The following is a 16,311-nucleotide window of genomic DNA, read 5'->3' on the forward strand; positions in this document are numbered from 1 at the left end:
AAATTCCCTTTGGTGAAAATACAACAGAAAAGTCTTTCCTTAGCTTAATAAATACACTCCTATAACTTAGCAGATAAAAAAAGGAGTTTGGTTACCTACCGGTAAATCCTTTTCTCGTAGTCCGTAGAGGATGCTGGGGTCCACATTAGTACCATGGGGTATAGACGGGTCCATCAGGAGCCATTGGCACTTTGTTTAAGAGTGTGGGCTGGCTCCTCCCTCTATGCCCCTCCCACCAGTCTCAGTCTAGAAACTGTGCCCGAGGAGACGGACATCTTCGAGAGAAGGATTATACACCGATAGCGGCGAGATTCATACCAGCTCACACATACAAGGCACGTCAAGCTAACTTAGCTTGAATACGCTGAAACATTACTTACCAAATAACAATGCAGTACTCAACTAAAACGAAGTTGTACTGAACCAAATAACGTTTGCAGGAAAAGGAAGTGCTGGGCGGGCGCCCACATCCTCTACGGACTACGAGAAAAGGATTTACCAGTAGGTTACCAAAATCCTATTTTCTCTTACGTCCTAGAGGATGCTGGGGTCCACATTAGTACCATGGGGATGTACCAAAGCTCCCAGAATGGGAGGGAGAGCGCGGAGGCTCCTGCAGAACTGATTGAATTAACTTCAGACCATCAGAGGCCAAAGTATCGAACTTGTAAAACTTTGCAAACATGTTCGACCCAGACCAAGTTGCAGCTCGGCAAAGTTGCACTGCCGAGACACCCCGGGCAGCCACCCAGGAAGACCCCACCTTACGAGTAGAGTGGGCCTACACAGATTTTGGACACGGCTGTCCTGCCGCAGAATAAGCGCGCTGGATAGTGTACCTAATCCAGCGAGAAATAGTCTGCTTAGAAGCAGGACACCCAATTTTCTTGAGATCATATAGAACAAACGGAGAAACAAACTTTCTGTGATGAGAAGTTCTCTTCACATATCTCTTCAGAGCCCTTACAACATCCAAGGACTTTGATGTAATTGAGGAGTCAGTAGCCACTGGCACCACAATAGGTTGGTTGATATGAAATGCCGACACAACCTTCAGAAGAAACTGCTGACATGTCCGGAGCTCAGCTCTATCTTCATGGAAGATCAAGCAAGGGCTTTTACAGGATAAAGCCCCCAATTCGGACACACGTCTAGCAGAAGCTAAGGCCAACAACGTTACCGCCTTCCATGTAAGAAATTTGACCTCAACCTCCTGTAGAGGCTCAAACCAATCCGACTGGAGGAACTGCAACACCACGTTAAGGTCCCAAGACGCCGTAGGCGGTACAAAGGGAGGTTGTATGTGCAGAACTCCCTTCAAAAAAGTCTGAACCTCAGGGAGGGCAGCCAATTGTTTCTGAAAGAAAATGGATAGGGCCGAAATCTGGACCTTCACAGATCCTAACCTCAGGCCCATATCAACACCTGCTTGCAGGAAGAGGAGAAAATGTCCGAGTTGAAACTCCACCGTAGGAAACTTCTTGGATTCACACCAAGAGACATATTTCTTCCAAATACGATGGTAATGTTTAGACATTACCCCTTTGCTAGCTTCTATGATGGTCGGAATGACCTTCTTCGGAATGCCTTCCGAGCAAGTATCAGGCACTCAACTGCCATGCCATCAAACGTAACCGTGGTAAGTCTTGGTAGGCGAACGGCCCCTGCTGCAGCAGGTCCTCCCGAAGAGGAAGAGTCCTCGGTTCTTCTTGCAGAAGATTCAGAAGGTCCGCGTACCAAGCCCTTCTTGGCCAGTCTGGGGAAATGAGGATCGCTTGAACCCATGTTCTCCTTATGAGCTTTAGGATTCTTGGGATGAGTGGGAGTGGTGGAAACACGTACATTGACTGGAACACCCACGGAGACAATAGGGCGTCCACTGCCACTGCCTGTGGGTCCCTCGACCTGGAACAATAACGCTGAAGCTTCTTGTTGAGACGAGAGGCCATCATGTCTATTTGGGGTAATCCCCAAAGGTCTGTTATTTCCCTGAACACCTCCGGATGGAGACCCCACTCCCCTGGATGGAGATCGTGTCTGCTGAGGAAGTCTGCTTTCCAGTTGTCTACTCCTGGAATGAATATAGCTGACAGCGCCAACATGTGTTTTTCTGTCCAGAGGAGTATTCTTGTCACCTCTGACATTGCCGCTCTGCTCTTCGTTCCACCGTGTCGGTTTATGTAAGCCACTGTTGTTACGTTGTCCGACTGCACTTGAATGGCCCGATTTCTTAGTAGAGGGCTCGCCTGAAGAAGACCGTTGTAGATGGCTCTTAGTTCCGGGATGCAGATGAGCAGGCCGGCTTCCAGGCTTGACCACCATCCTTGGAAGGTTATTCCTTGAGTGACTGCTCACCAGCCCCGAAAGCTCGCATCCGTGGTTAGAAGGACACATTCCTGAATCCCGAACCTGCGGCCCTCCAGAAGGTGAGGTAATTGCAACCACCAGAGGAGCGAAATCCTGGCCCTCGGCGACAGACGAATTCTCTGGTGCATGTGGAGATGAGATCCCGACCACTTGTCCAGGAGATCCAGTTGGGAGGTCCGAGCGTGGAACCTCCCATACTGGAGAGCCTCGTAAGAGTCCATCATCTTTCCCAACAGGCAAATGCATTGATGAACCGACACCCGGGCTGGCTTCAGGACATCCTGGACCATAGTTTGTATCACCAATGCCTTTTCCTGTGGAAGAAACACCTTCTGCACTTCTGTGACCAGGATCATTCCCAGAAAGGACAACCTCTGGGTTGGTTCCAAATGTGACTTTGGAAGGTTCAGAATCCAACCATGACTCTTGAGGAGGCGTGTTTTGAGAACAATGGATTGCAGCAGCTTCTCCTTGGATGATGCCTTTATCAGCAGATCATCTAGATATGGAATTATGTTCACCCCTTGTTTGCGGAGGAGGACCACAATTTCTGCCATCACCTTGGTAAACACCCTTGGTGCTGTGGAGAGGCCAAATGGCAGGGCCTGGAACTGGGAATGACAGTCCAGCAATGCGAAACGGAGATAAGCCTGATGTGGCAGCCATATCGGAATGTGGAGGTACGCATCCTTGATATCCAGGGATACCAGGAATTCCCCCTCTTCCAGACCTGATATCAGTGGCCTGAGAGACTCCATCTTGAACTCGAACTCCTTTAGAAAGGGGTTCAATGATTTTAGGTTCAGAATCGGCATGACCGAACCATCCGGTTTCGGTACCACGAAAAGGTTCGAATAGTAACCTGTGGCCTGCGCAGGAGGAGGAACTGTCATAATGACCTGTGCCTCCACCAGCTTTTGGACAGCTTCTTGTAGTACAGTGCTGTTTGCCAACAGAGTTGGTAAGCCTGATTTGAAAAAACGATGAGGAGGGAGACTTTGAAATTCCAGCCTGTATCACTGGGATACAATATCTATCACCCAGGAATCCAGGCCAGACGATACCCAGATGTGACTGAAGTTTCTTAGTATCACTTCCACCGGCCCCACCTCCAGGCCACGCGGTCCACCAACATGCGGAGGACTTTGGCGCACCTGATGCAGGCTTTTGTTCCTGGGAGCCTGCAGCGGCAGGTTTCTTGGACTTAACTCAGCCTCCCCTAAAGAAGGTATTGGATGGTCTGGCCTTTCTAGGCTTGTTAGGCAGAAAGGGCTGAGTTGCAGATGAAGAGAAGGATTTCTTCGGAGCAGGTGCCGCTGAGGGAAGAAACGGAGACTTACCTGCTGTAGCCGTGGATATCCACACATCCCCAAAGACAGCCTGACCTGTATAGGGTAGGGACTCCACACTTTTTTTGGATTCCGCGTTGGCCGACCACTGGCGCAGCCACAGTCCCCGACGAGCTGAAACAGACATAGAAGAGATTCCCGTAGCCATGGAACCCAGGTCTTTCATGGATTCTACCATAAAACCTGCTGAATCATGTATGTTGCATTAATATAATGCAACATCATCCCTATCCATCGTATCCAAATCCTCAAGTAAGGTTTACTTTACTATTGCCTTTGCAATCCATGCACTAGCAATAGTGGGACGTAGTATGGCCCCTGAAGCAGTGTACATTGATTTAAGTGTGTTATCAATTTTTCTATCATCCGGCTCCTGTAAGGCAGTAGATCCTAGAACAGGCTAAACCACCTTCTTTGAGAGTCTGGACACAGATGCGTCAACAATCGGTGGGTTTTCCCATTTTTTCCTATCCTCCTCAGGGAAAGGAAATGCCACCAGTACCCTTTTAGGGACCTGGAATTTTTTCTCAGGGTTTTCCCATGCTTTCTCAAATATAGCATTCAATTCCTTTGACGCAGGGAAGGTTATCAAGGCTTTTTTATTTTCAGTGAAAAAAGCCTCCTCAACCTGCTCAGGTGTGGTATCATTAACATTCAACACATCCCTGATAGCCTCTATCAACAATTGCACCCCCTTTGCTAGAGATGCGGACCCCCGCAACACATCCCCATCACCGTCTGTGGTGTCAGAATCGGTATCCGTGTCGTCTTGTGTGACATGCACAAGCGCACGCTTATGGGGGTATATAGCAGAGCGTCCTGAGGTACCAGAAACCGGCCATACTGCCATAAAGGCTCTGTAATACCTGGGTTGCAGATTCATTACTTGCAACCCTGTCAGAAATCTGAGAAATCCAAGATTTGATGGAGGAAAACCACTCAGGTTCCCTTGCTGGTATCTGTGCTAAACCAGTGCTATCCTTATTACATGTAATGGGATCATCCTGGGAGGATAAATCCTCTGCAGCATATGACAGTGTCCCTGGAAATAGCTAAAGGAGACCACCAAACACTCTACACACACACACACACACACACACACACACACACAGGTAAGGGCAGACAGAGTTTCCCCCCCAAGAATGGCAAGAGAGACACAGAGATTGGAGCCAACCCACACACAGCGCTTTTACCAAAGGGAGACCCCTTGTCAGCGCTGACTGTGCACTGTAATAGAACACACAGCCGTATTACAGCCTCCCCCCCTTCTACAACCCCCTGGTACCGTGTACAGATAGCTGGAGTTGCTGTGGAGGGACCTGTTCTCCTTCTCAGTGCTGTGCAGGTGTCACGATCCGGGTATCTGGACGCCATTTCTTACCCATCAGATGCCTCCTAAGGCTGGCTCAGCGCTCCTGGACCGGATCCCATCTGTTATCCTAATGTTCACATTCCTGCATCCTCTCCTGTCTCTCTGAGACGCTGTCACAGTAACGCCTTATTACATCTGGCATGGCGTCTCCCGCGGCCTCCGCCGCCGTCCCTGAGCTTCTGCATGCAGAGTGTCAGAGTGGCGATTACGTCAGCCGCGGCCTCCGCTGTGTCCGCGTGGTTGGATGTGCACTTGTCAGCCTGGCGTCTCCTGTCTCCAGTGGCCGGCGCCGCCATTACTGTTTTCATTACCACATGGATTACAAACCAAACTTCCCTCCAAGTGTCTGCATGGGCGCAGCCATCTTGGATTCTGTCAGCTGATCATTTCCTCCAATCTGTTGTCAGTATTGTTAATCTGCATAATTGCCTAGCCAATCCCTTCCTTGCTGCAGGTATAAATACACTGTGCCTGAGCAAGGAAGGCGTCAGTGCTTTGGTTGTCAAACCTAGTTCCTGTTTGTCTCTCTCCTGTGATTGTCTTCCAGGTTCCAGCTCCTGTCTCAAGACTTCCACCATAGAGACCCGCACCAGCATTCCACCTGCGGTGTAGCCTGACTCTCCAATCCATTGTGGATTCATCTGTTTCCAGCTACAACATTACCTGCTTCCAGCTCAGCTTCCAGCAGAGTACAGCTTCCCTTAAAGGGCCGGTGTCCTTTCTACACTTTACCACTCTCCACCGGTATTATTATTTCTCCGCTCTCAAGTTCTACATTTCAGTTCATATTTCATCGCTCCCAAGTTCATTTATTATTTAACTGGTTCCAGCCAGTATCCACTCCGTGCTAACAACAGTCTGGTTCCAGCCAGTATCCACAGCAGCTGTTTTATCTTCAGCAACCCAGCTTTTCCTGGAACACCAGCTGGCACAATCCTGGGTTATCTCCATTGCTACAGTCGGGCCTGGTAAGGACTTTCCATCTAGAAGATCATTAGAACTATCTCACACTACCAGTGCCCTGTGGCTCCTGCCATCCTGTAGTACCCAGGAACTGTATTTATTCTTTGCTGACTTTTACGTTTTCTTTTACTGCTGCTGTGTTGCGGAGTTGTCATAATAAACATCATTGACTTTTATCCAAGTTGTCGTGGTCACGCCTTCGGGCAGTTATTATTCATGTTACTTACATGTCCAGGGGTCTGATACAACCTCCCAGGTTCCGGTACATCTCAGCCCCTACAACTGAGGCTGCCTCCCGTCAGCTCAGGCCCTCAGTTGTGACAGCAGGCAGGAAAACGGTGTTGAAACGCTGATGGGCCCGCACTGAGGAGAAGCTGCGCCCCCAAAATGGCGCTGTCTTCCTGCTCTTCGTGGATTATACTGGCCTGAGGAATAAGTGCTGGCTGAGATCAGAGGACCCCGACAGGCTTCTGGACCAGTGTAGGGGGTAAGCGCTGGCCCAGGGCGCCCCTCACAGTGCCGCACCATGTACCGCTGAGCCTTCCCAGGAGCGCAGTTAACACTGCGCTCCCTCCCCGCTGCCGCCATCTTCACACCGGCCCCCCGCTTGCTAGGGGGGGTCGGTGTCTCACTCACCACTTCTTCAGCTCTATAAGGGGTTGGCGGCATGCTGCTGGGGCGAGCGATCCTCTGTGGCGGGGAGCGATCCGACCCCTCTGGAGCTCAGTGTCCAGTCAGCGGAGACAGTGGCTCAGACCCCGCAGGGCGGACACTGCTCCCCCCTTTAGTCCCTCGCTGCAGGGAGGCTGTTGCCAGCAGCCTCCCTGTAAAATAACAAACTCTAAAATTAGACTTTTCTAGAAAAGCTCTGTAGAGTTCCCCTAGCTGTGACCGGCTCCTTCGGGCACATTTTCTAAACTGAGTCTGGTGGGAGGGGCATAGAGGGAGGAGCCAGCCACACTCCTAAACTCTTAAATTGCCAATGGCTCCTGGTGGACTCGTCTATACCCCATTGTACTAATGTGGACCCCGGCATCCTCTAGGACATAAGAGAAATGCACAATATGAAGGTTGTTGTTCATTAATGAATGAGAACTCGATCATATCGTGCAGTGTGTAGGCGCCACTGATTAATGATGCGCGTCACCGTGCTCGTCAATCGTTGGCGCCCTGTCGTTTATACGTGCAGGCCAATATGGACGAGATTGTCCATATAAGCATGCAGTGCCATGGAGCCGGGTGACGGGGGGAGTGAAGAAACTTCACTTACCCCGTCACCTCCCCCGCCGCCTGTCGGTCAGCTCGGCTGCAGATCGGTAAGTGTGTAGGGACCATTAGAGTAGTTTCAGACTTGGGTTATTGTTAAGGAATTGTAATAGTGAAGATTAAGACTGCTGAGTGTTAACACCGGGAGGCGTGCGTCCCGGCCGTTGCCCATGAGCTTGGATGCCGCGCCTCCCGCTGACCCTCGCCCGGCACCTAGCAACATGCGGACGCCGGGTGCGAGGCCTCCTGGTCCCCGCTTGGTGCCTAGCAACAGGCCGCCGCACTCCTTTGCAACGGGGATGCCAGAAGCAGAAGGCGTCCCCCATTGCGTAAGTTCTATAGTACATGCAGCAGGGCAGCTGCACTTAGTTATTAACTAGGCTTCTCAGCATTGATTGGTGCAGCACCATTTATATTCCCTTCCTGGCCTCTCCCACGTCGCTGGTGACAGTTCCTGCTCTTGTGAGAACCTGTCAGCTCGTGTGAGAACCTTTCAGCCTGTGTAACACCCGTAATTCTGAGACCATGACTGATTGATTTCCTGATCCAATCCAGCTAGCTGTGTACTCAGGTTTTGGTGTGGAGTTTCCACACAGGCACTGTCTTGCCAACATTTCTTTATTGTATTCATCCTGTGCATTGTTGCATTTACAGATCATTTGTATTTACAGTCTCATTGTTCATAACAGCCTGTGCATTGTTGTATGTATATAGTGATTGTATTAATATTATATTCCAACCTGTTCATTGTTGCATTCACGTGCACTCCTTATTTATTCCTCAGTCTGTGCCTTAGCATAGTAGTAAGGTTGTGTTAGGTGAAAGTCTCACCATACTGCATTCACCCCTACCCAGCCTCCGATAGTCGCCTTGTCCATACGTAATGTACAAAAAAGGGGGGTGAATGGCGCTCGTGTGTCTGGATATTTTGTGTGGGCTGCAACCTATGGATGAAGCACCTCCAAGAATACTTCACGTAGACAATAATGATAACGGGTTTTCACAGGTGCGCCTGATATCTATGGTGTGTGTAAAGAGGTGTATAATGGTTTGATTCCTAAAATATGCAGTTTGATACCCTTAACAAAATGAGTACCGTGATACTGATAATGAAAGATACAATAAACAGTAATATATTGAAAGATTCTGTTTTTATTCTATAATGATTAATAAATAAAAGAAAAAAGAAAAAAAGGGGGGAAGAAGGGGGGGGTTGGGGAAAGTGGGTATGAGGATATTCCTCTGCTGTCAGAAACAGCGATGGAGTTCCTTGTTATAGAGGTGGAAATTTTTCTAAAAATGCAGGTCACTTCAGAATGGTGGCGTCCCACCTCTGAGTGAATTGTTAATATGTGCAAGGCAAATGTCCAGAGCTTCAGGTGAAGTATTCTAATGTCTTTGGATCCGGAAAAAAAGGAGGAGAAAAAGAAAAAGGACCAAGAAAAATATGTGGGGTACCCCTGGGTTGCCGCTGGCGATGAGGGGTCAGGGTATGGTGAGTGCTAAGGTAGTTAGGACTCCGGACAGGCTGTGCCCCTCTACGCCCTGGGTCACCCTGATGTCGCTCTAATGAGCGCAACACGGTGCCCTGGACAGAAGGGGAACAGTCATGAGTCTTGGAGAGAGAGGTAGGGGCTGCTTCTAACACAGTTAGTGCTGTCCGCCGCGCCTTCTCCTCTCCTACAGAGTCCCTTACCTTTTAGCTTCTGCTCCGTCTCCTTGTCCCTCCGCCAGCGGTCTTCTCCGTGTCGGTCGCGGCCCGGCGTTCTCCTGCACTTCCGGGTTGGTCTAATCACGTGACCAGTCTCGGGTCGCTCCGGGTCCCGTCTATCTTTCGTCGTCTTCTCCGTCCTCCGTCCTTCTGGTCTCTGGTTCTAGCGCTCTGTTAATTAGATGGTCAGTAGGTAAACCGATGTATGAAGGTAGTAATGTTCGTTTGCAAACGAACATTACTACCTTCATACATCGGTTTACCTACTGACCATCTAACTAACAGAGCGCTAGAACCAGAGACCAGAAGGACGGAGGACGGAGAAGACGACGAAAGATAGACGGGACCCGGAGCGACCCGAGACTGGTCACGTGGTTAGACCAACCCGGAAGTGCAGGAGAACGCCGGGCCGCGACCGACACGGAGAAGACCGGGTTGGACCTAATTCACCCTGGAAAGGCGGCTGCTATCAGAGAATCCTAACATTGCAGGAGGCTATAAGACTGCTAGGCAGTGGGTGATTGTGTGAGCGTCACAAGACACCGCCTATAAACCTACGGAACTGAGTGTAATCTTAACACTGGGATGAAACATTTTTTCCAATTGTTTCTTTAGATGACTTTTTAGGAGTTATGGAGCTCCTGCTGAGTTGGCTATACATCTGTTTGCTTGGAGTACAATGTGTACTAGGTATGCCTTCAGATTTAGGACTTTTGCCTTATGCCTTGCTGTGGACATTACATTTTCAGAGAACTGGTTGTTTACAGTGTACAGTTCTACTAATTACTAAAACACAAGTTTTGAACTGAGCTGCACAAATAGGTTTTCAATCTACTTAGTTAAGACTACTGATTCCAGTCAGATGACAAATTAAAGGGGTCCAGACATATACAGAAGACTGCATTTTAAGCCCCTTTCAATTCCCACCACTATTATCGAAAAGTGGGAAGTCTGTAGCAAAGGTAAATGATAGATATACTCTCCAGGAGAGGGTATCTAGCCATTAATTATGGGATGTAGTTATGTGACCGTCGGTCAAGAGATTGTCAGTCACAATACCTGCACCTACATCCCGCCCCCTCACAATCCCGACAGTCGGCATGCCGACCAACAGGGACTATTCCTACTCCTGGGTATCCGTGACACCCATAAAGTGGGAATAGAACCTGCGGTGTTGGGATGCTGACCGGCGATCTCCATAAGCGATACACACCCATTAATTACAGTAGACAAATGGATGGGAATATAAATCTATAAACCAGAAGATTTATGACCTTCATGGATGAAATGTTTTCTAAAGCCTATCCCTTACAGTTTCAAAGCTCATAAGCTTAATGGAGGGCTGCAACTAGGGGGGAGCCTAAGGGGACATGTGCCCCAGGTGCAGGATTTGAGGGGGAACCAAGGAGTTACAGAGGAACAAGGTTTTTTTTTTTTTTTTACCAGCAGGGCTGTGCTGGTCCAGTGAGACAGCAGACGGCTCCTGGGGTAGTGTCTCTGACCCACCTGTCTGCCCACAGCTGGTTCCGACACTGTGCGGGTGGGTTTCAGTACCTGGAATCTCTCCTAAGCCGGCTACTGTCTTAAACTCTCTTCTTTGCCATGCAGTGCTGTGACTTGCGTGCAGAGCACCGTGCAAGCTATAGAAGCGAGCTGTTGGGGCTGTGTTTTTAAGCAAGCTATGATCCTGGCTGCCTGCCAAGCACCAACCGATAACAAGCTGCAGCCAGCCTACACACCATTGAGAGGACATGCTGTAGTGTAGTGATGTAGTTCAGCGTGTAGGGGATGTAGTATAGTGATGTAGTGCAGTGGATATGGGAATGTAGTGCAGTGATATAGTGCAATGTATGGGGACACACAGTGGGGCATGTAGTGGAACACGCTGCCGGGGGGACACGTGACGCTCAGGGCATTTGGGGCACATAGGGGAATATTGTCCAATAGTATCTCCTTATTTAATTTTCTTATGTGACAATCTGATTATTTTAGTCTGACAGGATTGTTTGTTTGCATTTTTTATTTTTTTTTGGGGGGGGGGAGGCAAATTACCGCCTTGCCACGGGTGATGAAAATCCTAGTTTCGGCCCTGCTTAATGGTAGGTCCAGGGAAAAGGCTCCTAATTGAAACAATGCAAACTGAACTTGTGCATGGCAATTTTCATTAATGTTATATCTGTGGAGTGCTGCAGAAGCTTCCTAATTACTCACCATAGACATAGAAGACTGAGCTCCATCCTGTATACTGGACTAAGACTCCAGCCAATGGCATGGCCACTACGGCTCCAGCATAAGAACCTACAAACAAAATGACATTACCAACTTGGCAACATGGGCATATTAAAATAATTTTATATAAATAGAATTTTTTTTTTTTTTTTCATATTACCGTCTGGAACTGTTTCTAATGATGGACATGTCAGATAAAATGTCTGTCAGATTTTAGCTGAAAAGTTGAAACTATCAGATATTGTAGCTAAACACTGGTCAGAATGTATCAAGACAGATAGTGCAGTCAAACATCAGAAAACTGCCATTTACAGAGGTTTGCCGCAATACATGTGGTTCCCCATATTTAATAAAGTGGCCCACAGCAGATAACTCCTATGGACCCGCAGCACAGAAATCTCCATAGAATGCTATGCAGATGCGATAAGACCATATGCATCAAGCCAGGGGCGTCAGAACGTTTTTCGGTTGGGGGCGGCAAGATAAAATCTAAGTTTGGCGCCCGTAATTACTGGCCACCTTAGACGGGTCACTTGTACCTGTACGGAACTCTACGGAGCAGCTGGGAGTGAGTGACCCCTTATATACATGTCTGATAGAACCCCCTTACACACGATATGCCTGACAGAGCCCATTATATACATTGTAGAGCGCCTCCTCCTCCTCATTCATCTCTCCTCTCCTTCTCATCCCTGTGCTCCACTTCCCTACCCCTACCCCATGGTCAGTATATACACAGGGTGACAGAGGGACATATACACAGGATGACAGCAGCACGTATATACAGAGGGACATACACAGGGGGACAGAGAGGACATACACAAGGTGACAGCAGCAGGTATATACAAGGAGACAGAGAGACATACACTGGGGGACAGAGGGACATATACACAGGGTGACAGTGGCACGTATACACAGGGTGACAGAAGCACATATATACAGAGAGACAGAGGGACATACACAGGGGGACAGAGGGACATATACACAGGGGGACAGCAGCACTTATATACAGGGAGACAGGGACATAGACAGGGGGACAGAGGGACATACACAGCGGGACAGAGGGACATATACACAGGGTAAAGCACAAGGAAAGACAGCCAATCACACTCCTCTCAGCTGCAGCTGTCACTCAGCACCACATATACTGTACATCCCAAGAGAGGTATGCATACTTACGGTATGCTCAGTTTCTAATTGAGTGGCAGCTCTGACAGGGCTTCCGGGGAGTCGGACCATCCATTAATCTGCCTGCCTGCTTCCCCAGTGCAGCTACGGGCGGCCCTGTAACGGTTCACACTGCCGGCGCCACTTCCAGTGTGTAACAGCGATGGCCGGCACTGCAGCACCGCACGTCAGTAGTAAGGTAGCAGTGAAGGGCGAGTGCCTCTACAGGCCGGTGCCCAGAACTGGCCCTAACTAATTTAATGCCCTAGGCAAGATTTTGGCTGGTGCCCCCTAGTCCTGCCTCAAGTTCCGCCTCTGACCCTGCACCCCTCTCCCAGCATAGGACCCAGCATCACAGATCACAGCAGTAGCCAGCAACACCCATCACCCCTCTCCCATAGCAATCTTCATTTTGGTGCCCTGTGGCAACAAAATCATTGCCCCCCCCCCCCCCACCCCTCATATTCTAAATAGGGACAGTGCATGTGTCCCTAAAAAGGTGTGTTCTTTCTGGGAAGGGGAGTGGTCACACAATAGTACCCCTAATTGACATTACGTCACACAGTAGTGCAACCTTATTCATATTACATCACACGATAGGGCCCCTGTTCACGTTACACAACTCAGTAGTGTCCGTTATTCACATTATACTGCACCGTATCGCTCCTTATACACATTACACTGCACCGTATCACTCCTTATACACATATCTCCACCCCTCATACATAAACTCTGTGCCCTCTCCTACCACAGCACACCTCACCCAGCAGAATAGATCACAGTAACACCTAAGAGCAATCACACACCAATCGCCCCTCACCCGGCCAGCACACAGCACCCATATATCCACCACAGCAGGCAGCTCAGTACCCTTAACTTCTAGCTGAGCTGACTTTAAACAGAATATTTTTTACAAAAGTAACGCTTACTGGTTAGCTGTGCATCCACTCCTCAGGCTCTGCTCCCTGTGGGGGGGCGGGAATAAGAGCGGCTCAGTGGTTGGCAGGCTGTAGTGTAGGGACTAAGAGTCAGTGTTTGGGAGGAGTAGGAGCTGCTGCGGCTGGTCAAGTGCAGCAGCCCTCCTCCAGTGGCCATTTTTATTGCTGCCCGCTGCCCTGCTTCCCGCTCCTGCTTTATAAGGACAACACATCCCGGACACTCAGCGGGCACCTCCCTAAGCAATAATGCGGCCACTGCTGTATTACACGTCCCTGCTGTATCAGCTGCCATCACGGTAGCGATAAGCAGCAGATACAGAGGGAGGACGTAGGTTACCGGGTGTGCGACCTCCTGGATGCACCGTGTGCCACATTGTCATGTCACCAGTGCCGTGTTATTGCTTAGTGAGGCGCCCGCTGTGTGGCCGGAACGTGTTGTGCTTATACAGTAGCTACTGTATGTGCCAGGACTGACCGCTGCTATCGCTTTACACAGTGGGTAGCGCTGCCGCTAGTGGCGGCGGCTGCAGGCGCCTCTCTCATGTTTGGAGGGAGCGAGCTGCCTCCTTGCCCCTCTCCCCCTTCCCCCCATTACGACGCCCCTGCATCAAGTTGCAGAAAGCAAAACTTTCTGGAGCCTGTGCCTATGGGCTTATTACTGTAGAAACCCCCAAAGGGGGATCCAAAGGTTACTTTTAATTTCCCCTTTGTGGCTTGTGCATGCACTGCCCAACTCACAGGTCACCTATCACAAGGAATAGCTGTTATCGGAATAGCTGCCCCTAATGTAAGTATTCTTGCATATAATTTTGCATGAGATGAGGGATGTGTCTCATACAGTAGAACATATAGTAGAACATACATCCCGCCCTCTGTGAGATATTTCAGTTTATGGCCACAATATCTGTAAACCTTCAGAGGAAAGGAAACATTTGCCCATTCTTCCCCTGTGAAATAACAGGGAAAATTACATATCTACCTATCCTCTCCAAATTTGACACAATCTGTATTGTTCCGAATTACTGAATTTCAATCTGCCATTTCATCATGAATGTCATCTCGTCACTACAAACCTAAGCGGAATTAATCATTTTACTTCTGCTTTATAGTACTTACCAGCCTGATATCTCCGTCACTGTTGATAACTCGACATCAACCCTACCCCAAAAACTTGCTGACTGTTTCATCCTTGACCCTGAACTGTCCTTTGTTCCTCACATTCAATTTGTTTGCAAATCCTGTTACATTATTATATCTAAAAACACATCCAGAGTATGCCAATATCTTACACAAGAGTGTGCAAAACCTCGAATTCATGTAATAACTATTTTCCGCATTGATTATTGCAATAGTCTCTTTACTGGTCTTCCCTAAAACTGAGTTTCACCACTACAATCCATTTTGAATGTAGCTGGAAGCGTGATATTCCTTGCTATTGATATTCATTCTGCTGCTTCACTCTGTCAGTCCTCCACTGGTTACCTGTATTATACTGAATTCAATCTAAAATACTTTTGTTTACACATATGCACTTAAACAAATGACACCAACATATATATTTTTGCTTACTACAAAATATCTCCCAGCATGACCTCTTCAATCAGCACAAAATGTAAGTTTCTCACCCACACTCGTTACCTTTTGTGCTGCACACACTCTGTGGAATGCCCTCCCACGCACAACAAGACTCTCTTCTAGTCTCCAAACCTTCAAGCATTCCCTAAAAATTCACCTCTTCAGGCAAGCTTCTTAAATTCTAGAACTACCCTCATACCTCTAAAACCTACCCAAATACATCCCCTCTATATACTGTAGTCCACACACATAACTTTACATATTTTCTCTTTCTTTACTTTCACATCATGATGACCATATAACAATATTTCTATGTGACCGGATCATACAGCTCACAAAGAACCTCTGCAATATGGCTGGACTAATATGCAATATGTAGCACTTATCCTTGTGTATCAATGCCTTTTTCTCAATAGATTGAAAGATTGCAAGCAGAGGTCTTTTACCCCCTTGTCTGTCTGTTATTACCTAGCCTTGTTTTATTACTATTTTGTTCCCAATTGTAAAGCAAAGCGGAATGTCAATTGGATCAACCAGATAATTGTATAGTGCACTATATGGTTGTGCTTAAAACCTGGACTGTTAGTGTGCCTTGTGGACCATGGTTGGGAAACACCAGTTTAGTGTATGTTCTTCATAATAATTTTTTTTAGGTTAGCACAATGTATTTCCCAAATGTCTCATGTTTGAAGGAACAGTCTTTGGTATAACCCTAAATCCTCTGTCTCAGTTTTTGGACTGCTATAGCTCTCAAGTTTTCCACTATTCTATAATCATACAAATGTCTCAATGTCAATCTGCCTTGTCTATGTAATGTTATAGACTCTATACACAGTATGCATATTTAGGGGTTTGTGGCATTTATAGCTGTATACATTCTGCTGATTATATTAATTATAACGGTCTATCTATGGCCCATTTGAATTTTGGCTGGTATCAGTATCAGGCTTTTATGGGAATTTTACTTATTGCCTCTGTATTCTAGGGCTTACTCTTTAGCCTTCTCCTGCAGTGGTTGGGTGTTAGGTCCTTCTCTCTTCTTTGTCCCTCTTTTTCCCATGTATCTGTTCATTGTGGGCCTTATTCAGATGTGGTTGTTCTTGCTATCTTTTGCAGTTTGCAATTGTGATTTTTTGCTAATATGGGCAGAAGCTAACCTGAGCATCTCCTATATAATAACCCAGATCTGTGACTCTGTGCCTGTGTGTCTAACGCTGGGTGTTGCTAGGAGCTCTCATTGGGTTACTGGCAGGTCTATCACACCCAGTTCACAGCTGATTGGGTGAGAAATGCCCTCCCACACAGGTTACATCCAATGGGAGGCTCTGCCCTTTGGCTGCTGTGTGTTCCCAGAGCAGGATTAACAATGGTGCT

At 48.1% G+C, this 16,311-nt stretch overlaps 1 protein-coding gene across 3 annotated transcripts in view; it reads right to left on the reverse strand.

The window, feature by feature from the left end:
* The window catches only part of SLC17A7 (solute carrier family 17 member 7), a 366,305-nt gene that overhangs the window by 43,632 nt on the left and 306,362 nt on the right, over positions 1-16,311 (reverse strand). For all 3 annotated transcript variants that reach the window (XM_063942897.1, XM_063942898.1, XM_063942899.1), the window contains exon 6: positions 11,240-11,326. In XM_063942897.1, the coding sequence (XP_063798967.1) occupies positions 11,240-11,326 (87 nt within the window). The remainder of the gene's footprint in view (positions 1-11,239; positions 11,327-16,311) is intronic.

Source organism: Pseudophryne corroboree, chromosome 10 (assembly GCF_028390025.1).
Source record: "Pseudophryne corroboree isolate aPseCor3 chromosome 10, aPseCor3.hap2, whole genome shotgun sequence".
NCBI lineage: Eukaryota > Metazoa > Chordata > Amphibia > Anura > Myobatrachidae > Pseudophryne > Pseudophryne corroboree.